At 44.3% G+C, this 18060-nt stretch overlaps 2 protein-coding genes across 4 annotated transcripts in view; one reads left to right on the forward strand and one right to left on the reverse strand.

Moving 5' to 3' along the window:
- Positions 1-12005, reverse strand: part of nbas (NBAS subunit of NRZ tethering complex) — a 106377-nt gene extending 94372 nt beyond the window's left edge. For all 3 annotated transcript variants that reach the window (XM_037449412.2, XM_037449411.2, XM_037449410.2), the window contains exons 1-13: positions 11859-12005; positions 11458-11509; positions 11267-11303; positions 10028-10105; positions 9275-9322; positions 8231-8274; positions 5783-5916; positions 4917-5050; positions 3123-3221; positions 950-1088; positions 795-860; positions 563-691; positions 70-133 (exon numbers count right to left, since the gene is read on the reverse strand). In XM_037449412.2, coding sequence (XP_037305309.2) covers positions 70-133; positions 563-691; positions 795-860; positions 950-1088; positions 3123-3221; positions 4917-5050; positions 5783-5916; positions 8231-8274; positions 9275-9322; positions 10028-10105; positions 11267-11303; positions 11458-11509; positions 11859-11951 — 1117 coding nt within the window. In that variant the 5' untranslated portion in view covers positions 11952-12005. The remainder of the gene's footprint in view (positions 1-69; positions 134-562; positions 692-794; positions 861-949; positions 1089-3122; positions 3222-4916; positions 5051-5782; positions 5917-8230; positions 8275-9274; positions 9323-10027; positions 10106-11266; positions 11304-11457; positions 11510-11858) is intronic.
- Positions 12006-12228: 223 nt separating this feature from the next.
- Positions 12229-17975, forward strand: ddx1 (DEAD (Asp-Glu-Ala-Asp) box helicase 1). The gene is made up of 26 exons (XM_037449022.2): positions 12229-12288; positions 12411-12462; positions 12559-12622; positions 12711-12740; positions 12847-12943; positions 13037-13084; positions 13179-13262; positions 13424-13507; positions 13617-13693; positions 13772-13844; positions 13939-14015; positions 14090-14204; positions 14429-14567; positions 14778-14838; positions 14963-15061; positions 15218-15307; positions 15504-15692; positions 15876-15927; positions 16067-16213; positions 16325-16416; positions 16499-16571; positions 16688-16760; positions 16905-16947; positions 17043-17138; positions 17332-17452; positions 17561-17975. Exons 1-26 carry the CDS (start codon positions 12273-12275, stop codon positions 17689-17691), a joined length of 2223 nt encoding a protein of 740 aa, XP_037304919.1. The 5' UTR covers positions 12229-12272; the 3' UTR covers positions 17692-17975.
- The last annotated feature ends 85 nt before the right edge of the window (positions 17976-18060 follow it).

Below are 18060 nucleotides of genomic sequence, written 5' to 3' on the forward strand. Positions count from 1 at the left end.
TTGTATCCAGCGTGCACTGCTGTGTGAGCAACAAAGTCGGTTCTCTTCGGCCCTTCGGGGACAAACTACCTTTTATTTTCTTCCTTCTCTCCAGCGATGTCTTCCATTCCGGGTTGATCTCCTCAAATCCTGGCTGCGGGGAGGGCCGGAAGGATGAAAGGACATAAGAGGAAAGGGAGGAGAAGAAGAAGAAGATGGAGGTGAGAAATGAATCTGCTAACCCGGTTTACACTTACAGAACACACACACACACACACACACAGTTGGTGTGTCGGCTCAGACCGGGCGACGAAGAACAACATAAACACCCGCTGCATGAATCTGCAAAAGCGTCTGCAAATATAAGTTCTCTCTAAGCCGCCTCACTCAATGTCTAATGGGCGCGCGAATATCCAATCCTTCGCACCACACATACACACAGACACACACACACACGTACTTGGGTTACAGAGAGATGATATTGATACGCTTAGTCAAGCATTTAATGCAGAAAATAATACCAGCACACGCCAGTGCGATGCACACAGGTTCGTTGAGTATTGCAAGCAGCGCCGGGGCGTACCTGTTGGTCCTGGCTCCATGCGGCTCTCTGTTTGAGGGAGGGGACGTCCCAGAGAGACAGGCGGCCAGAGAAGTGGATGACAGCCAGCAGGGTGCCGTCGGGGCTCAGGCTCATGCGGAACACACCGTCCTGGACACCACAAATGCGCACAACCACCCATATTTAGGCCACATTCTTCTGCGTGAGCTTTTAATTGTTATTGAGGAGGACGGTGAGAAGAGAGCTGCGGTACCTTTTCATCTCCCTGCCTGGAAAACAATCTGAAGCTCGGGATCTTGAAGAAACCTCTCTTGTGATTCTAACAGACACAAAGAGGGAATGTCAATGATCAGTGTGTGTGTGTATCTATGAATAACGTGTGCATGAACATGAGTGTAGTCTCCACACCGCTCTGACGTCGTCCTCATAGCCGGTGACCTGCTTGTAGTGTGGCGAGCCAGAAAGAGCCCTCCAGGCGGTGATCCCGTAGCAAGAGGCCCTGGACGTACAGTCATCCCCCGACTCACAGCCTCCCACCAGCAGCAATCTGACGCACGCACACACACACACACACAGGATAAGAACCTCAATCATTGTGCCCTTCACAAACCTATTTGCATGGCATAAGAAGGACAGCTAATTTAGACAGTCCTTGCTATGTCTTACTTCGGCCTTACAGCCGTGGTTAGTATTTTCACTCCTGAAGAGCCGTCTAGCAAAGCGCGAGTTTGAAAAAGTTATCCTGGGACGGTGAAAAGTCTGGCTGTCAATCAATAGTTTGAAGACACAAACAATACCACAGCGCCTACGGGGATTTGTCGGTCTCTCTTTGCGGTGAAAACGAACAGATGCGACAACGGTCAGGAAGCCGAGGGTGAGGTGTGGATGGAGAAGTGATGACCAGCTCAACACTGCCCCCTGCTGCAGAGAACTTAGACATTTAGTAAGGGGCAAGAGCCAACAGAAAGATAGTCGACGACAGCTAATGACTGAAAGAAACCACCTTTACTGTTACTGTGATACAAGGATGTTCTCCTTAAATCAGATGTGAGGCTACTTCTCGCAGCCCTGGTTTCACATCTGCATATTCTTTGCATACATGTCGTATACCAACTCTGTGATCCTAATAATGCATTATGGTCTTTGGAAACATGAGTCCGACTACATTTGTAATCTCGTCTTTGCGCCACTTTATTTCAAACATACTGTCTCCCTGATCCTGTTTTATCTCCTTCATTATGCATACATCTTTGGCGGCTGAAAACATATTTTTATATCCAGCACCTCACCTTGCCTCGCCTTTTCTCTCTGTCCTATTCTTTCTGAGCCTGACCCAGATTTCTCACAGGGATCATTAAAGTTTCATCTCATCAGTGGGCAAACACTTGACAGTAGCTGCCAGAATCCATTGAGCTGCCGAACCAAGCTCCACCGGCCAAACTAAATCTGGTTTGTGCAGACCGGGGGGAGCGTGGTGAAAAACAGTAAGGTCACGGTAGTGGGCAAATAGTAGCGAAACTTTCCAATTCTACATGGCGAGGAGGGCCAAGGACATCTGAGACGGCTGTATTCCATTCCTGCGGGTTCTGCATTAAAGTCGGCGGTTCATTTATTCCTGAGTGAGCGAGATGGCCCCATTCCAAAATATAACATCTCATGCTGCTTTTTTTTCAATAAAAGTTCGGGAAAAGTGAATGATTTGTTTCTAGGTTCATCTAATAAAAACAGGGTCTTGATGAATGATCAACGTTGCAAAAGTCCATTTATTGCTTGCGAGCAGGAGGTCAAATACACAAGCACGTATTACGGTGCTCTGTGGAGACGCCGTCTCTGAGCGGTCAAAACACTGAGCTTTTATACCCACATGTGAAGGCCACCCTCAGTGGCAGGTATGAAATATTGCAAATCAAGTTGAGATAAAAACCAAGGTTAAGATGGGAGTAACAGAGTTCCTTTGTTCGAGCATTTGTGTGAAAGCATGTTTGACTGCCCTCCCTTGCTGCCAAAGGCAACTTTTGAATTTCCCTTCTTTTCTCACATTATTTCAATACAGGCAATAATTGTTATTGTGTTGTTGTTATTGTAATGTTATAACATATTTTACCATTACAAAGCCCATGCAGAAAAGGTCTGAATGCATTTCTGCCGTGTTTTGTTTTTTATGTCATCAACTGATGTTACATTTTCTATTATCTGTTTCTGTTCTTAATATGTGCTTTAACCTTATAACCTCTGTAAACCGACTTTTATGGTCAAAAACGGATTTGTATAAAGTTTTATTGCAGTAAATTCTAGTAGGTAGATCAATCCATATACACGGGCATATTCGAAGACATGCTGGTATTTATTCAAAAAACAAAAAGTGATGAAAGCCTTCGCAACCACATGGCTACTTTTAAACCGAACTGCGGAGACCACAAGAGAAAATTAATTCACGGAGGGTGTGAAGTAAAGGCTACGGCCGTTGATTATGCTGCCACTGATGGATTAAAAGTTAAATGGAAAAAATGTCAATCTTTCAAAATATTTACACTATATTCTTTGAGCGCTTGAGGTTGACCGGGTGTTGGATTAAACTTACCGGTGGCCAGGGTGGTAAATAGCCGAGGTGATCCCGTGAGAGTGGTGTGCAGAGAAGCTGAAGCTGTGGTTCTCTTGGAAGTTCTGATTGGTTCCCACGCTGAGAGAGGGATAAGATAATCACAGGACAATGTCACCTATGATTAGACTCCGGCGCACAAACAATCACAACACGAACACCCATGTGCAAAATGGTACGACAGAGCTGTTTTGGGGAGGATGACAGAGCAATTTAAATCTCAGCTGCAATTAAAATGACACATGGCAAAATGTATAATCTAATTTAAGTGGGCAATCTAAATTAGATTGGTGCTAGATGAGATGCCATGTAATTTGTGGGACATATCTCAGTGGGGAGAAGTGCAATGTAAACTGCACAGAGAGAAGAGGAAAAGGGAGGTGAAGAAAATGAAGGAGAGAAAGGACACAAAACAGTTTAACTTCCTCGGGAAGTTTAGGTGTTTATGCCATGATAAATTGTGTGTGTGTGTGTGTGTGTGTGCGCAGTGCTGGCGCAGAGCAAAAGAGAGGGAGAGAGAGAGAGAGAGAGTGGGCCAAAGAATAAGAGATGACTTTCTGTCAAGGCTCAGCTTTAATTATGAAATTGTAATTTAGTGTTTGAGTGAAAATATTGGAATGCAGCCGTATGAGGAGGAAGAGAGTGAGGAGTAGTGAGTTGGAAATCCTAAAAGGAGCAAATGTCTCCCAAATCTTAATTAGCTCCTCACACATGTGCACACGCAGTGACACCCTGATGGCTTGAAAAAAGCAGCTAACACCAGTTATCTCCCTCTAATAAGAAAGCAAAAACGGGCTTTCCTCCGCTCGCAATCGCCACCGTGCACACAGAGCCGAAGTGAAGCCGTGTGCACGATGGCGTCTGATCGAGATTCAACACACACATGCACAGCCTCATCCTGTGTGTTGGAGTGTCAGTGCACCGAGGCTCGCAATGACAGCAGCAATCACACGGAGTGAAATGGGAAACATCAAAAATAATGCCGTATTAAAGAATGCTTTATTAAAGGGCGGTTGTGGGGCATTCACGAGGAAAGCACACACGCAAACTCTTGCTGATTTTGTGCGCACACTAAAGGGTGGAGCAAGTCCAATGGCATTAATCAAATAATTCCAAATGTGCATTGGGATTAGCAAGTAGGGAAATTGGTATGCATCCCTCCGACTAACGTGTCCATGTAGACAAGCATAGGGCATTAAATCTCACCACAAATAGGCTGCAATGTCCTTTAAAAAGGTTACAGTGTACAGTACATGCATTTAGATTAAATGGTAATATAGAAAAGCTACAGCTAGGGGACAAGGGGACAGCTACAAAAGACAGATATCGGTATGGTACCTGCAGAGACTTTGCATTTTAAAGGTTTAATATGGCTTACATACTGAAAAGGTTTAAATTGTAGATGAAGCCGAATTACTGATAATGTAGAGATGATATCAAATATGTATCAGCTGAAGTAGAAACGCGGTTAAAGTCAATCACAATTACACATTAAAGGGAAAGAGCGAAAGACCTGAAAGGGCCGATAATGTCAGTCGAAGGGGAAGCATCAAAGGACGTCGAAACGTCAATTGAAGAAGCAGGTGATCACAGTCCACTCGTAAGTGGAAGTGAGAGGGCTAGGGTCCTTTTTTCTACAGACCAGACCATTGCAATATATATTCGTGAGGGGTTCTAATCCGAAACAATGCTTAAAAAAACAGTCGTTTGTTCTACTTAAGATAGTGTGACTAACAAGAAGGGGCTTTGGTTGTGTTGGTCACGGTCCTCACTCACCTGACCAGGTAGCTCTTGAGTCCGCCTCCGCATGTGATAACGAGCAGCTCGGCTGACCACTGGGCGCTACCCGTGTACTCCAGGAAGATCAGGCCGGCCGCGGCGCAGCTGAAATCCCCGGGAAAGCTCACCGCCTGGAGCGCCACAAAGAGACAGAGTAGAAGGTTCGGCGGCAGGGGGGAAAGGTACCAACGGTAGATGGAATTAAAACAGGTAGAAATATGTGTAATTATCCAGCAGTCTGTGGCCCCGCCACGACTAACAAGAAAGATACTCCACATCAGCGACAACTGTTAAATGACATGAAACAGACAGTGAAAGCGATTAAGGAGGGAAATGCCGGGACACGGGAGCCAGTGAACAAAAGATAGGAGACAGACAAAGTGAACAAAGGTAGAAACAAATCATACAGGCATACTCTGTCAGATTGATTTTTTTTTTTGCTCTCTCTCCCCTTCAGAAACAGCAGCAAGTCACCGGTGTGTGCACTAAACAGCTACAAACAGGGGGAACAGTGGGGGGGAGGGACGGGGGTGCAGAAACACGTACTGTAGATCCACAACAAAGCAGACTTGCACGAAAGGAACAAAGTTCACACACTTGGGAGTCGGGTCGAGGGCCTGCGCTCGAGGAGCAGGAGGAGCGATGGATAGAGAAAATAGAGGAATGACAGACGGGGGGAGAGACTGTGAGGTGGAGGGGAGGGGGTGTGGGGGGTGTGGGGGGGGGGTAGACATGCAAAGAATGCTCGAGGAGGCTGAGCAGCATTTGCACACGAGCAAACCAAACATTTTACACATGGAGAAGAGCGTGAAGGGGGGGGGGGGCCTCTGATGAGGTCACAGAGGACGGACCGGCGCAGTTACCGGCGGCATGACGAAAAGCTCGCCGCCCGTGAGGTCGAAGAGGCGCACGGTGCCGGAGCTGTCGGCGTAGGCCAGCAGGGCGCAGTCGTGGCTCCACGCCACCCTCCGCCACTGGGGGTTCGGGTCCTTCGGCACTGCGGCAGACGGGATTTTTTTTTAAATGACTTTGAAAGGTCAAACAGACACAGAACAGGTCGTCGAGGATTTAACACAGACGAGGGGACTCTCTGCGAGTCGTCCCCGGCGCTGTGTGGCGTGCCGGACAGGAGTACGGATGGGAGAAGGAGGAAGCTGAAGCCATGCATCAACACAATTGTCTAAGGACCTATCCAAGTCATCGCTGAGGGATAGCAAGAGCAATCCCTCTCAATGATGGTCTCTCAAAAGACGCGTGCGTCCGCTCGTGGTGAGAGGGGGGGGGTAAAAAGGTGGGAGAGAGTGACTGATGGACGCAGAGGATGGGGGAGGAGAACAGAGATCATAAATCCGGCTTTTATTGAAGTATAGGCTACTGTTTTACCAATCTGCTGGCTCAGCAGGGCAGTGAATGTAACCATATCGCTGTGATGAAGCACATCTGCGCCTGCTGGCACTTTCTCAAGGCCTCTGTGTCGTACTTCCCCCTCTAATGGAAGAGCCTGGGCGGTCAGGCAGGCCTCCGATTCCAGATCCGTTTCAATTATGAAGCTTTAGGCACAATGGGGGGGGGGGGGGGGGGGTAACAGGGTAACCCTTTTTCTGTGTATTGTGATGAGCCCATTAGAACATTTGAGTAGAACACCACACAACTTTCAGCACAGACATCTGCGTGGGAGGACAGCGCGGGACACAATAGAGCAGCACGTGTGCCGTGTCTGCCGAGCAATAACGTTATGAAGAGGGACTTGTGTTTTTGTTGATATCAAATCACGCCACTATCGGCGTTTATTGTATTGAATTTCCTGGCTGAGCAACGCCGGCGCAACCCCTGGTGGGCAATACAGCAAATGATTGGAGGCGTCGGATATTGTATGACTAGAATTTTAAATGAAGAACGAAAAGGGAGAAGTGGGAGGCGAGACAGGCATAGAGAGGATGGGGGGGGGGGGGGGGGGAGGAGGAAATAATGAATACGGCACCCACTGAGAGAAATAATGGCTTCCAAAATTGGAAGGCCTAAGTATCAGACAGCACCTCGGGAAGTCGGCGATTTAACACACCTGTGAGACTCCGGGCTGAGGAAGGCGCCGACACGAACATGGGGGCATTATGAGACTCAGAGGTACCGAGCGTCTCCTCTGATCCTTTTTCTTTTGGCCTTTTTTTGCTTCCTTTTTCTTTTTTCATTTCACTCTCACGCTGCCTCCCTTCCCATCTCGGTCAAATTATGAATAACATACAGTGTGTTGTTCTATGGCTGAAAGGGCTCCATTTCCACATAGATGGGGTTTTTTAGGGTTAGAAGGAAAATTGGATGCTACTGTATGTCACATAGTGATGGTGGGGCCCTGAATTTGGGGAGAATTCCATCTTACCACCCAACAAAAGCCCTCTATCCAAACCCCCTACGGATGCATTTATCAGAACGCAACACTTGTGAATTATGCACAGAGGCGGGAGACAACCGCACTGTAACAAGAGCAGAGAGGGATGGGAGGGGGGTGGGGGGCACACAGGTGTGGATAAGTCGAACGCGCCAGGAGATGCATACGCACAAAGCACGCGCACAAGCGAAGAAAAGCATTTAACACACACCCAAGCCCCTTCATTAAAAGAAAAAGGCGGGATCACGGCAAAATCCATTAGGACAAATCTCCGTGAAATGAAATGAAGTAAAAGGAAAATGAAACGGATGGAATGAAAAAGTGGAAGGAGGCTGCGTTTGCGCAGGCCCAGGGGGGGGCATTAGAACAACAACGGCCCACAACAACGGCTAAGACAAAGACTGACTAGATGGTGAAAAGGGGGACACAGAGTGGCTCCAAAGAGGTTGCATTACCCCTGTTAATTGATATTTTTGGCAAGCCGGGGGCAGCACAACATTTGCATAATAACATGATCGTAGAAAGTTGTTATGATTAGCATGTCAACTACAATTACCCATTGAGGAGTCACAGAGCAACATAATCCATCATTTGGAGTCCGGTAAATAGAAATTATACACACAATGGCTCCAAAGTGGTGCATCTGTTGCACGTGTAACCTCTGTGGGACATTCTACCGGCTCATCGGACAACGGAGGCCATTTCTTTTGATCAACCGCTACGAGAGGGGGGTAAATCAGTGTTTCTGATCACACACATTCCCATTAGCCACCGTGGTCGTTATTTCTCTTTTAAAAGCAGAGGTCACAATCAGACACACACACACACACACATAGCCATAGACACTGCAAATGAAGACTCCAGGTTTAAAATAAATAATCAACGTAATGTGATTAATAAAAAAAAAGGATGGGGAAGGTCTTACCTTGGCACTTGCCAATAACAGAGCCAAAGTCATCTCTCACAGACCTGAGGAGCAAACACAGGACAGATGAAAAAGCGGTACACTGCACCCAAGGGTGCGACCATACGCACTCCATAGCCATACATGACCAGTTAAAGGGTAGAATGTAATCGCCACTGATCGTAGCTCAATGGATCGAGGTACCGGCGTTGAGAGCAGACTCTCCCACAGAGCCCAGCGGATGAGGCCTTGAGCTGACTTAACACCCACTCGCACTAACCGATGCCATAAAGCGAGGCCATAAAACACGCTGTGATTAAACAGCGGTGGAACAAACAAAGGCGATATCAAGCTGAGGCATTCGCGGGGGAAACCTGATTGCCTTCGATTAAAACGGCGCAACCACAACACAATTTGGTGTGTGGTGAATGCGAACAATGAATGAGACACGCTCTGGTTTTTTGCATATCGGTATCTGCATGAGAACTACTTCCGATTACACGGAGGAGTCGATTGGAAAAACAAGTCCTTTCAGCCAGCGCTTCGCACTGGTTAAATTCGCCTCTTGTCAGTCTAAGAGCAGGATGCATTCGCGACATTGCTATTAGTTTTCTTTTCAATTCCTGCTCCATTTAAAGCGTTACTTTGTGTCAGTGGCGCAGATTGCAGAGTGAGCACATTTTCTCTGTGCAAAAGGGAAATTGGATTTGTGTCTGAAAATAATTACAGCCACTCAAAATGAGCACAAGCGTGCGTGCGTGTGTATGCTTTGGTCTCTTGTTCTATACCTCACACACACACAAACAAATGAAAACATTTAGGCAGCGCTTGTACTTTCATTTGGAGGATTTGCTAAATTGACAGATATTTTTACAATGACCGATTGTTTTGTTACTGATTGATTCTTGAAAACATTTTTTTTCCTTTATTAGCTACAGGCTGAGAATGCAGCTCTTTGTAAAAGGGATGATGTGATCATACACCAGATTGATTAAAACGCTTTCCAACACTCAATACATACAAAACGCCTCAGACTGCGAACAGCAAATAGAATTCAATAATTACCTAATCTCCACACACTGGTCCTGAACCACGGCCAACAGTTTGCCGTTACTGTGGGGGGAAGAAGAGAAAGGCAGAAAGGCAGAGAATGGGGAAAAAAAGTGGTAAAAAGTCATTATGTTTAAGATTTTGAAATGTAAACCAGCTAGGTTGATTTAGGACAATACAAGTCTGATAGTGGGCCGATTTGGATGGGATGTTCGGGGTCGAATAAGACGTTGGATGGCTTAAGTTGAGGAGAAACAACAATTATTGTGAGCGTTAACCAGAGCAGAGATCCTTTCCAAGGGAATTAAATGAGAGAGAAAAATTCAAGAGGAGACAGAAACAAAAGGGATTAAGGATCAAGCACATCAAACTAATGGACACTGGCGGACTCATTTGACTGCGCTTAACGCCGTCTTACAGTGGGATCGATAGCCAATTAAAAAAAGTCTTTCTATTTGGTTTGTCTGCTATAATGAGTACAATTAAATGACTGGTTGAGCGGGGAAGCCTGGGGGAGGCAGACTTAGTGCATGTTGGCAACAAAGCAGCTTGTATTCAGGTATTTGAGTCCGAATGTGTGTGTGTGTGTGTGTGTGTTTTGTTTGGAAACTGCTTATTTGATGAAAATTGTACTTTCTTGTTACTTGTTCTTCCGAGTTTGTATCTCTATGTGGAAATGCACTTATTGTAAGTCGCTTTGGATAAGAGCGTCAGCTAAATGACATGTAATGTAATGTAATGTGTGTGTGTGTGTTTGTTTGCGTGCACCTTGCCAGCACCAGCTGCCAGTTGATCTGCTTGTTGGCCAGGCGGAGAAGACCAAGCGGCAGAGACGAGCTGGAGGGGCTGAGGTTCACAAAATCCAACAAACATAACGATCAGAGAACAAACACACAAAAAACGTCTAAACGGCACTACGTATGCGTCTAGCATCGGCTTCTCTTTTCAGAACCAGGCTGTCATTAAATGTTAAATAAAATATCTGTGTTAATCAGCACAAGTATGAACGGGAGCTAGATTTGATTTCATTAGTTTAAAGTTGAAATTTAATCTAATGAAATCAATTATTGTAATTAATACAATCAAGCTAAAAGGAAAAGGAAAATCCTTTTGAATTAGTGTAACTAAATTGAACTACCTTCATTTAGTTACACTAAATATTTGATTTTATTAGATTATAATTTAATATATATCAAATTATGTCAGATTATGAATAATAGGTTTAATAAATAAATTAGGTTTCATGAGAAATAGGTATGAATTGAATTACATTAAAGTCCTAAGTTTGTCACACAATCTGTAATTTTTTAGAAACCAGACATGGCTCAAAGAGTTCTTGAGTGTTTAATCAGATTATTGAGGTGCTAGCTAACAACCTAAGGAGAAGATAAGCAGGTATTGATGCTGCAGCATTACAGAATCTACAATGGGCCACATCTAGTCATCAGCTAACAGGATGGGCAATAAGAGCAGGATATACATCTGGGATATAGGATTGTGCATGTATAAAAATAATGTGCAGTTGTCCTACTTGTCTTAGTTACTACGTAGAAACATTAATCTGAGTTAGCAAAGAATTCAAAATGCCCAAATGAAAGGCAGAATGGGAATAATCAATGCCATTATATGATGTAACATGTTAAACATCATACCCAAATATCTAATACATCAAATACCACTTAACAAACAATGCAAGTTGTTGTCAATAACAAAACAAACAGACAAAAATGCTTTTGGAAAGAGATTTTCCTGTTATATATACAAAAGAATTATGCCGAAAGTTCCAGGCAGAAAAATCTATTTTATTTTGCCTTTATTGTTGAGTTTCCCAACTATAGCTGTGTTGTTCAAACATGAGGAAAAATAAAACATTAAAACCGACTTGATAATATATATATACATACATATTTGGACTTTTTTTTCACCAAAACATGTTTTGACATACGTTAACTGTTTTGGGACTGATCAGGTCCGTTGTGACTCTCAGCCCACTAGTAATGAACTTACCTGTACCACAAGTACTGCAGGATTAAGCGGAATGGCCCTGTAAGAAATATATCACATTTAAATCAAGGTGTGAAACCTGCCGTTAAGGACAAATATGACCTCCAAATAAGCCTATTTACCGTGATCTAGTGCCCCCTTTCGGCCTACAGGGTATCACAGCTAACGTTAGGGTAGACTACAAGTGAACTTACCTGTCACTGCTTTTGCAATAAGTGACGTGTTGCGCTCCTTGTTACCTCGCAACTGCAAACGTTAGAAAGTGACATGTTAGCTTAACGTTAGGCGCGTCGGTGTCTTCGGGTTGACTTTAATGAAAGTATGACAGTTAGCTTAGTCCATTTAACGTTAGCTTTCTAAATGGAGCAAAACACCAGGTACTCACAGACGAAAACAAACGTTAACACCATGTATTATAATTAAAAATCCTTCTACGCCGAATGACAGTATTAAATAAAGATTAGAAATATTGATGTGGCTGTATGCTACGTGGCTTTGAGCGGCTGAGTTTTTCGGAGGCCGTTTATTCAAAATAAATGTTCAAGAAAGATCTACACACAAAACTGAGGATGTTCAAAATCGAAGTCTAACTGACCTGAGTGTCGGTCTCTGGCGGCCATTCAGTAATGACGAGTAAATCGTATAAAATGTTCTCATCTTCGCCTTCAATCAGACTTTCTTCAGCCATGTTTACTTGAACAGCCTGTCAAAAACTCGAGTACGGCGAGTAGCACTGGACAAAATACACCAGGAACCCCGTCTGGAGACAAACCCCCAATATAAGCTTTTTCGTTGCTTAATATTTCCTTACATATTATGAAATTAACATAAACATGTGCTTATGTAGCTCAAATCAGCAGTAAATGGGTAGTCAAATATTCAACCTATTTCATGAGTTACTTTACCATCCGGAACCAATGTCATAAGGCTGCTCGGCTGCCGGGATAAGCCCAGTTACACTACACGTGTAAACGTCACATCCGGTAAAACTGCATTCGCAGCAGCTATAATGGCAGCATTTTCTGGTGAGAAATTAACGTTACAAACTTCACGTTGACGTCGCAGTCGTATTTTACTTAAAACACCAAACTAGTTTTTAAAATCTACGTGAACGTGCTCGCTGAATAATATGTATTTTGTCCAACAGAAATGGGGGTTATGCCCGAAATCGCGCAGGCTGTGGAAGAGCTGGACTGGCTGTAAGTCGAGTTGGTTTCTGTAATTACTTAAAAAAAATAATGCCCATATTGTTACAGTTGACAATTGACTGATGTGCTTCAACCATTTGATTTCAGGCTACCTACTGACATTCAGGCCGAGTCTATTCCCCTTATACTTGGTGGAGGAGATGTACTTATGGTAGATTTACTTCTTTGCTTCTCCTTGTCTCAGGCAAAAAGTTTGTATGCTGCAGGTTTGACATTTATTATACTTTTTTTTCCCCCAGGCAGCTGAAACTGGGAGCGGTAAAACCGGCGTAAGTACTTGACATTCGTTTTAAAGAACTACTGTACCTCTGCAATTTGCATCAACGACATTAGTCAGAATTAGCTACTAAACTATGTAATCCTTGTCATCCTCAGGCCTTCAGTATCCCTGTGATCCAGATTGTGTATGAGACCCTGAAGGATGAACAAGAGGGGAAGCGGGGCAGATCCTCCATCAAGACTGGAGGAGCTAGTGAGACCACTCAAATATTAGTTACTTTATAGGTTTCAGTCTGCTCTCCATTCTGCAGACAGTTAACCTACCTGTTTTTTTGTTTTCGTTCAGTTTTCAACAACTGGCAGATGAATCCTTATGACCGCAGCGCTGCCTTCGGTACGAGGGTGAAAATGAGCATTGAGTCTCACGTTTCAGCTCTGTTATTTGTCATCTCTCTTCATTGACACGTTTTCCTTTTATGCCTCTGCAGCGATCGGTGCAGATGGTCTGTGCTGCCAGAGCAGGGAGTTTAAAGAGTGGCATGGCTGTCGCTCTACAAAAGGGGTCTCCAAAGGTGTGTAATGCACCCAAGATGTTCAGTAGAAGACAAATAAGGATTCCATGACTACATATGTGCATTTTATAGGGAACCAAATCATTATTTGGTAGACTTGCATTGTGTGGATCCTTTTATGTCTTTGCAATTGTTATCCATCCATGTATTTCTGTGTCCAGGGAAGTACTACTATGAGGTGACTTGCCATGATCAGGGTCTGTGTCGCATCGGCTGGTCGACCAGTCAGGCAGCTCTGGACTTGGGTACGCTCCCCTCGGCATCACAATCCCCACGCTGTATAACAAACCGCTCAAATGAACTGGCTATATAGTACCTGACCCAATCCCCACAAACTCTTGTGTTTCTTTCCAGGAACCGATAAGTATGGTTTTGGTTTTGGAGGGACTGGAAAGAAATCCAACAACAAGCAGTTTGACAGCTATGGAGAGGTGACAATCTATCAGTGAATATTTAGACATGTAAACAATTGCAAGGATAATTTTTTTTAAACATTTTTTCCTTTTTAGGAGTTTACCATGCACGACACTATTGGATGCTACCTGGACCTAGACAAGGGCCAGATTTCCTTCTCTAAAAACGGTGCCGAGTCTCACTCGTTATCATAAATACGTAAGACATCTGGGATCAGTTTCAAATGGCAACATTGCTCATGTTTCTGGTTTTTGTCTTTCAGGGAACGACCTGGGTACGGCTTTTGAGATCCCTCAAAATGTGCAGAGTCAGCCCTTCTTTGCCTCCTGTGTGCTCAAGGTACTGCATCAAGATAAACAAACAGGCGTGAGATGTGCACCATACAAATGGTTCTTTGCTCTTCTGTTTGCCAGAATGCAGAGCTGAAGTTCAACTTTGGAGGAGAAGACTTTAAAAATGCCCCTAAGAGTGGGTTTGTTGCCTTGGTACAGGCGCCAGAGGGCCACGCAGTCAAATCTTCTCAAGCAGGTGTGTGGATGCAGCAAGTAAATACACTAAATGACATTGTGAAATAGATATCATACACTTGTATACAACAACAGATCATTTCTTCTCAGGCCGGGTAATGTATTAGTTATTTTCACAATATTTTGCAAAGGTTTAATTTGTTTTAAACATCATTCCCCCCCAAAGACAGGGGTCACTCGTGTGTTACAGAATTTAATAACAGTCTATGATCTGTTTTGGTGCAGGCAGTGCCAAAGTGAGTCAGGCAAAGGCATCATCAAACGCACCTAGAGCACTGATCCTGGAGCCATCGAAAGAACTGGCCGAACAAACCCTCAACAATGTCAAGCAGTGTGGGAAATATGTAGATAATCCCAAACTCAGGTATGACGATGATCGTAAAGCCACGAACTGTCAAATCCACGTGTGGGTTAAACAGCAATACTGATCCCATAAAATAATTCTCGCTGCATGTTTACTCAAGTTTTCTCAAGTCATCGCATGGGGCTTTTTACTTTTGGTTTCATGCCAGCAGATGGAGCCAGCGCTTCCTGCGATTACCCATTGACTAAATATTTACATTTGTCCCTACAGGAACCTTCTGGTGATTGGTGGCGTCCCTGCCAAAGATCAGATGGCTGCTCTGGAACAGGGGGTAGGTCCCATGTAATGTCTCAAAACAAACATTGGAAATTTAAAAACAGAGTTGAAACAAACATAATTTTCATTCTATGTTTTCCTCCCCTTTCTTCCTGTTGTTGGTTTTATCGTATAATTAGGTTGACATTGTGGTGGGAACCCCTGGAAGACTGGATGACCTTATATCAACTGGGAAGCTCAGTCTTTCCCAAGTCCGCTTTCTAGTCCTGGATGAGTGTGTACGTGCAACACGTGCAACAAATATGTCCTGTTGCATGAAAATGTTTGAATTGTTCCCTTCCTGCAAAGTACAAATATACAGTTTTTATTAGCTGCATTCCATAAAATTCCCTAAAGTAACTCGATGTTTGTCTCCTTTCCCGATGTCCCTTTAGGACGGCTTACTGTCCGCGGGCTACACAGACTTTATTAACAGGATCCACAAACAAATCCCTCAGGTCACTTCTGACGGTAAAAGACTGCAGGTAAAAACACACGTGTGACAATAAACATTTCAGCGACGACAACCTCCGGTCACTTAATGAGTGTAGGCACTTAACGACTTCCTTAGATGACAGTAAAAGCGGTCTAGCAGTGCTAGACTCACGGATCAAATCATTGTCCTAAGACAGTGGGGGGGAAGTCCACTCGATCAGCGTCCGTTGATGTCTTCTCTTTCAGGTGATTGTCTGTTCAGCCACGCTGCATTCGTTTGACGTGAAGAAGCTGTCTGAGCGCATCATGCACTTTCCCACCTGGGTGGACCTGAAGGGCGAGGACTCCGTCCCTGAGAGCGTCCACCACGTGGTAGTGCCAGTAAATCCTAAGAACGATCGCCTCTGGGAGCGCCTCGCCAAGAACCACATCCGGGTGAGTCCCGTCCCTCATGTTGGCCCAAAGACATGCTTTGATGACGGGGAGGATGCCGCAGGGAAGTGCCTTGCTGCTGGAGCGTTATGGAAGATTCAACACACGTTTAAGCTCACATGTTGCTGTTTCTCTCTATTGAGATGAATGACTAGGCCTTTTCCCTTTTTGGTTTGTTTTGGGTAGACTGATGAAGTCCATGCCAAAGATAACACCAGACCTGGAGCCAACTCTGCAGGTAAGAGCTGAAAAGAAGCCTGGGATGTACCAATGTGCATCACGTACACAAGAACACAGACACAGTAGTCATTTATTTTCACAAGTCGTGATTGAGAACAAAAAAACGTGTCTGGGTGCTTTTTTTTCTTTCTTTTTAGAAATGTGGTCGGAAGCCATTAAGCTGCTAAAGGGCGAGTACACGGTTAGGGCCATCAAAGAGCACAAGATGGACCAGGCCATCATCTTCTGCCGCACCAAGATCGACTGTGACAACATGGAGCAGTACTTCATTCAGCAAGGAGGAGGTAGGAGGCGATTCAAAGTGAACTATTGAACACACACTCATCTACATGAAGATGACATCATACACGTTCAACTCAGCGACGACGTATGAGTGTTTGTTATTTTATTTCTAGGTCCAGACAGTAAAAACCACCAGCTCTCCTGTGTCTGTCTCCATGGTGATCGAAAGCCAATCGAGAGAAAGACTAACTTGGAGCGATTCAAGGTAAAAGGACACCGACTTATGGATGACCATTTTCCCAATTGGAATCTCTCTCGCGGTGTTTGAAGATCTTCTTCTGTCTCAGAAAAAAGAAGTGAGGCTCTTGGTCTGCACAGACGTAGCTGCCAGAGGAATTGACGTTCACGGGGTTCCTTATGGTAAATATATTCAATTTTGCATACACAACATGCATTTCTATATACCTTTTTCATTGAAAAAAAATGCTTTGCTGCATTTTGTATCTACGAGTCCGCTCTATTTTTTTTTTCTCCAGTGATAAACGTCACCCTGCCAGATGAGAAGCAGAACTACGTCCATCGTATTGGAAGAGTTGGACGAGCAGAGAGGTGAGCATGAACTGTCGTGAGAAGTTTGTATTTTCTTAGACATAATTGTTTGTGAAATCCATGTTCATTGCAACCGGAAACGTTCATGCGATGTACCTTGTCATTAATTCAACCAAAAGACTAATTTCCTTTTTTAATGCGCAGAATGGGACTGGCCATCTCATTGGTCGCTATGGAGAAGGAGAAGGTTGACTGGAATATAGAAATATGCTGATCATTCACTTTAATCCTGCAGAGTGTTTGGAAAAAACAGGCCTAACTAAATTTGCTCCATCTGTGCAGGTGTGGTACCACGCTTGCCCAAACCGAGGCAGAGGCTGCTACAACACTCGGCTGAAGGAGGACGGAGGTTGCACCATCTGGTACAACGAGAAAGAGGTGAAAAACTTGTGCACCAAGCAGAGTTGGCTTTTTGAAATGGAAACGCACCCCTCTGGTTCGGAGGGTGTGTCTGATGTGAAATCTCTACACAGATTTGAATGTTGCAGTACGACGTAATACCCATCGTGGAACTTTTCTGTTCTACTTGTGTCCTTATGTGTCTTTTCACCCCTCTTCCCTTGGACTAAAGCTCCTGTCAGATATTGAGGAGCATCTAAAATGCACCATCACCCAGTGTGAGCCAGACATCAAAGTGCCCCTGGATGATTTTGATGGAAAGGTCACCTATGGTCAGCGCAAGAAGTTGGGAGGTATGTGTGCTATACAATGACGTATTATATATATATATATATATATATATTGATACATACTGCATGGATTGGCTGTTAATTCACCGCCTGTATGTTCCGGTTGCCAAGGTGGTAACTACAAAGGTCACGTGGATGTTCTGGCCCCGACGGTCAAAGAGCTGGCAATCCTCGAGAGAGAAGCCCAGTCTTCCTTCCTCCACCTGGGTTACATGCCGAATCAGCTTTTCAGAGCCTTCTGAGCCAAGCCCAACGAGAGAATAAAGAAATAAAAGATACAAGTCTTCATTCAACCAAGCAGCAGTGTGCTGATCTCGGCCTATTTTTCCACGCAGGCAAACGTATAGACACAACTCATTAATGATTTCCTGTACATAAAATGTATATTGTAAGGTATCAAAATGCCAAGTTGTCCCTGGCATCTAACGCTAATTAAAATCTAATTTTGGGGATTTCATGTTTTTCTTTCTGATTGATATGTTTGAATTAAATATAAGTTTCATTAAAGAGTAATTGGCTAAAAGAATGCATCTTTGGTTTGTTGTGGCGGCGTCATCAAATGCTGGGGTGGCAGTGATGAGTCTCTATGTTGTATCTGTCTGATAAATAAG

The sequence above is a fragment of the Pungitius pungitius genome, chromosome 20 (genome assembly GCF_949316345.1).
Source record: "Pungitius pungitius chromosome 20, fPunPun2.1, whole genome shotgun sequence".
NCBI lineage: Eukaryota > Metazoa > Chordata > Actinopteri > Perciformes > Gasterosteidae > Pungitius > Pungitius pungitius.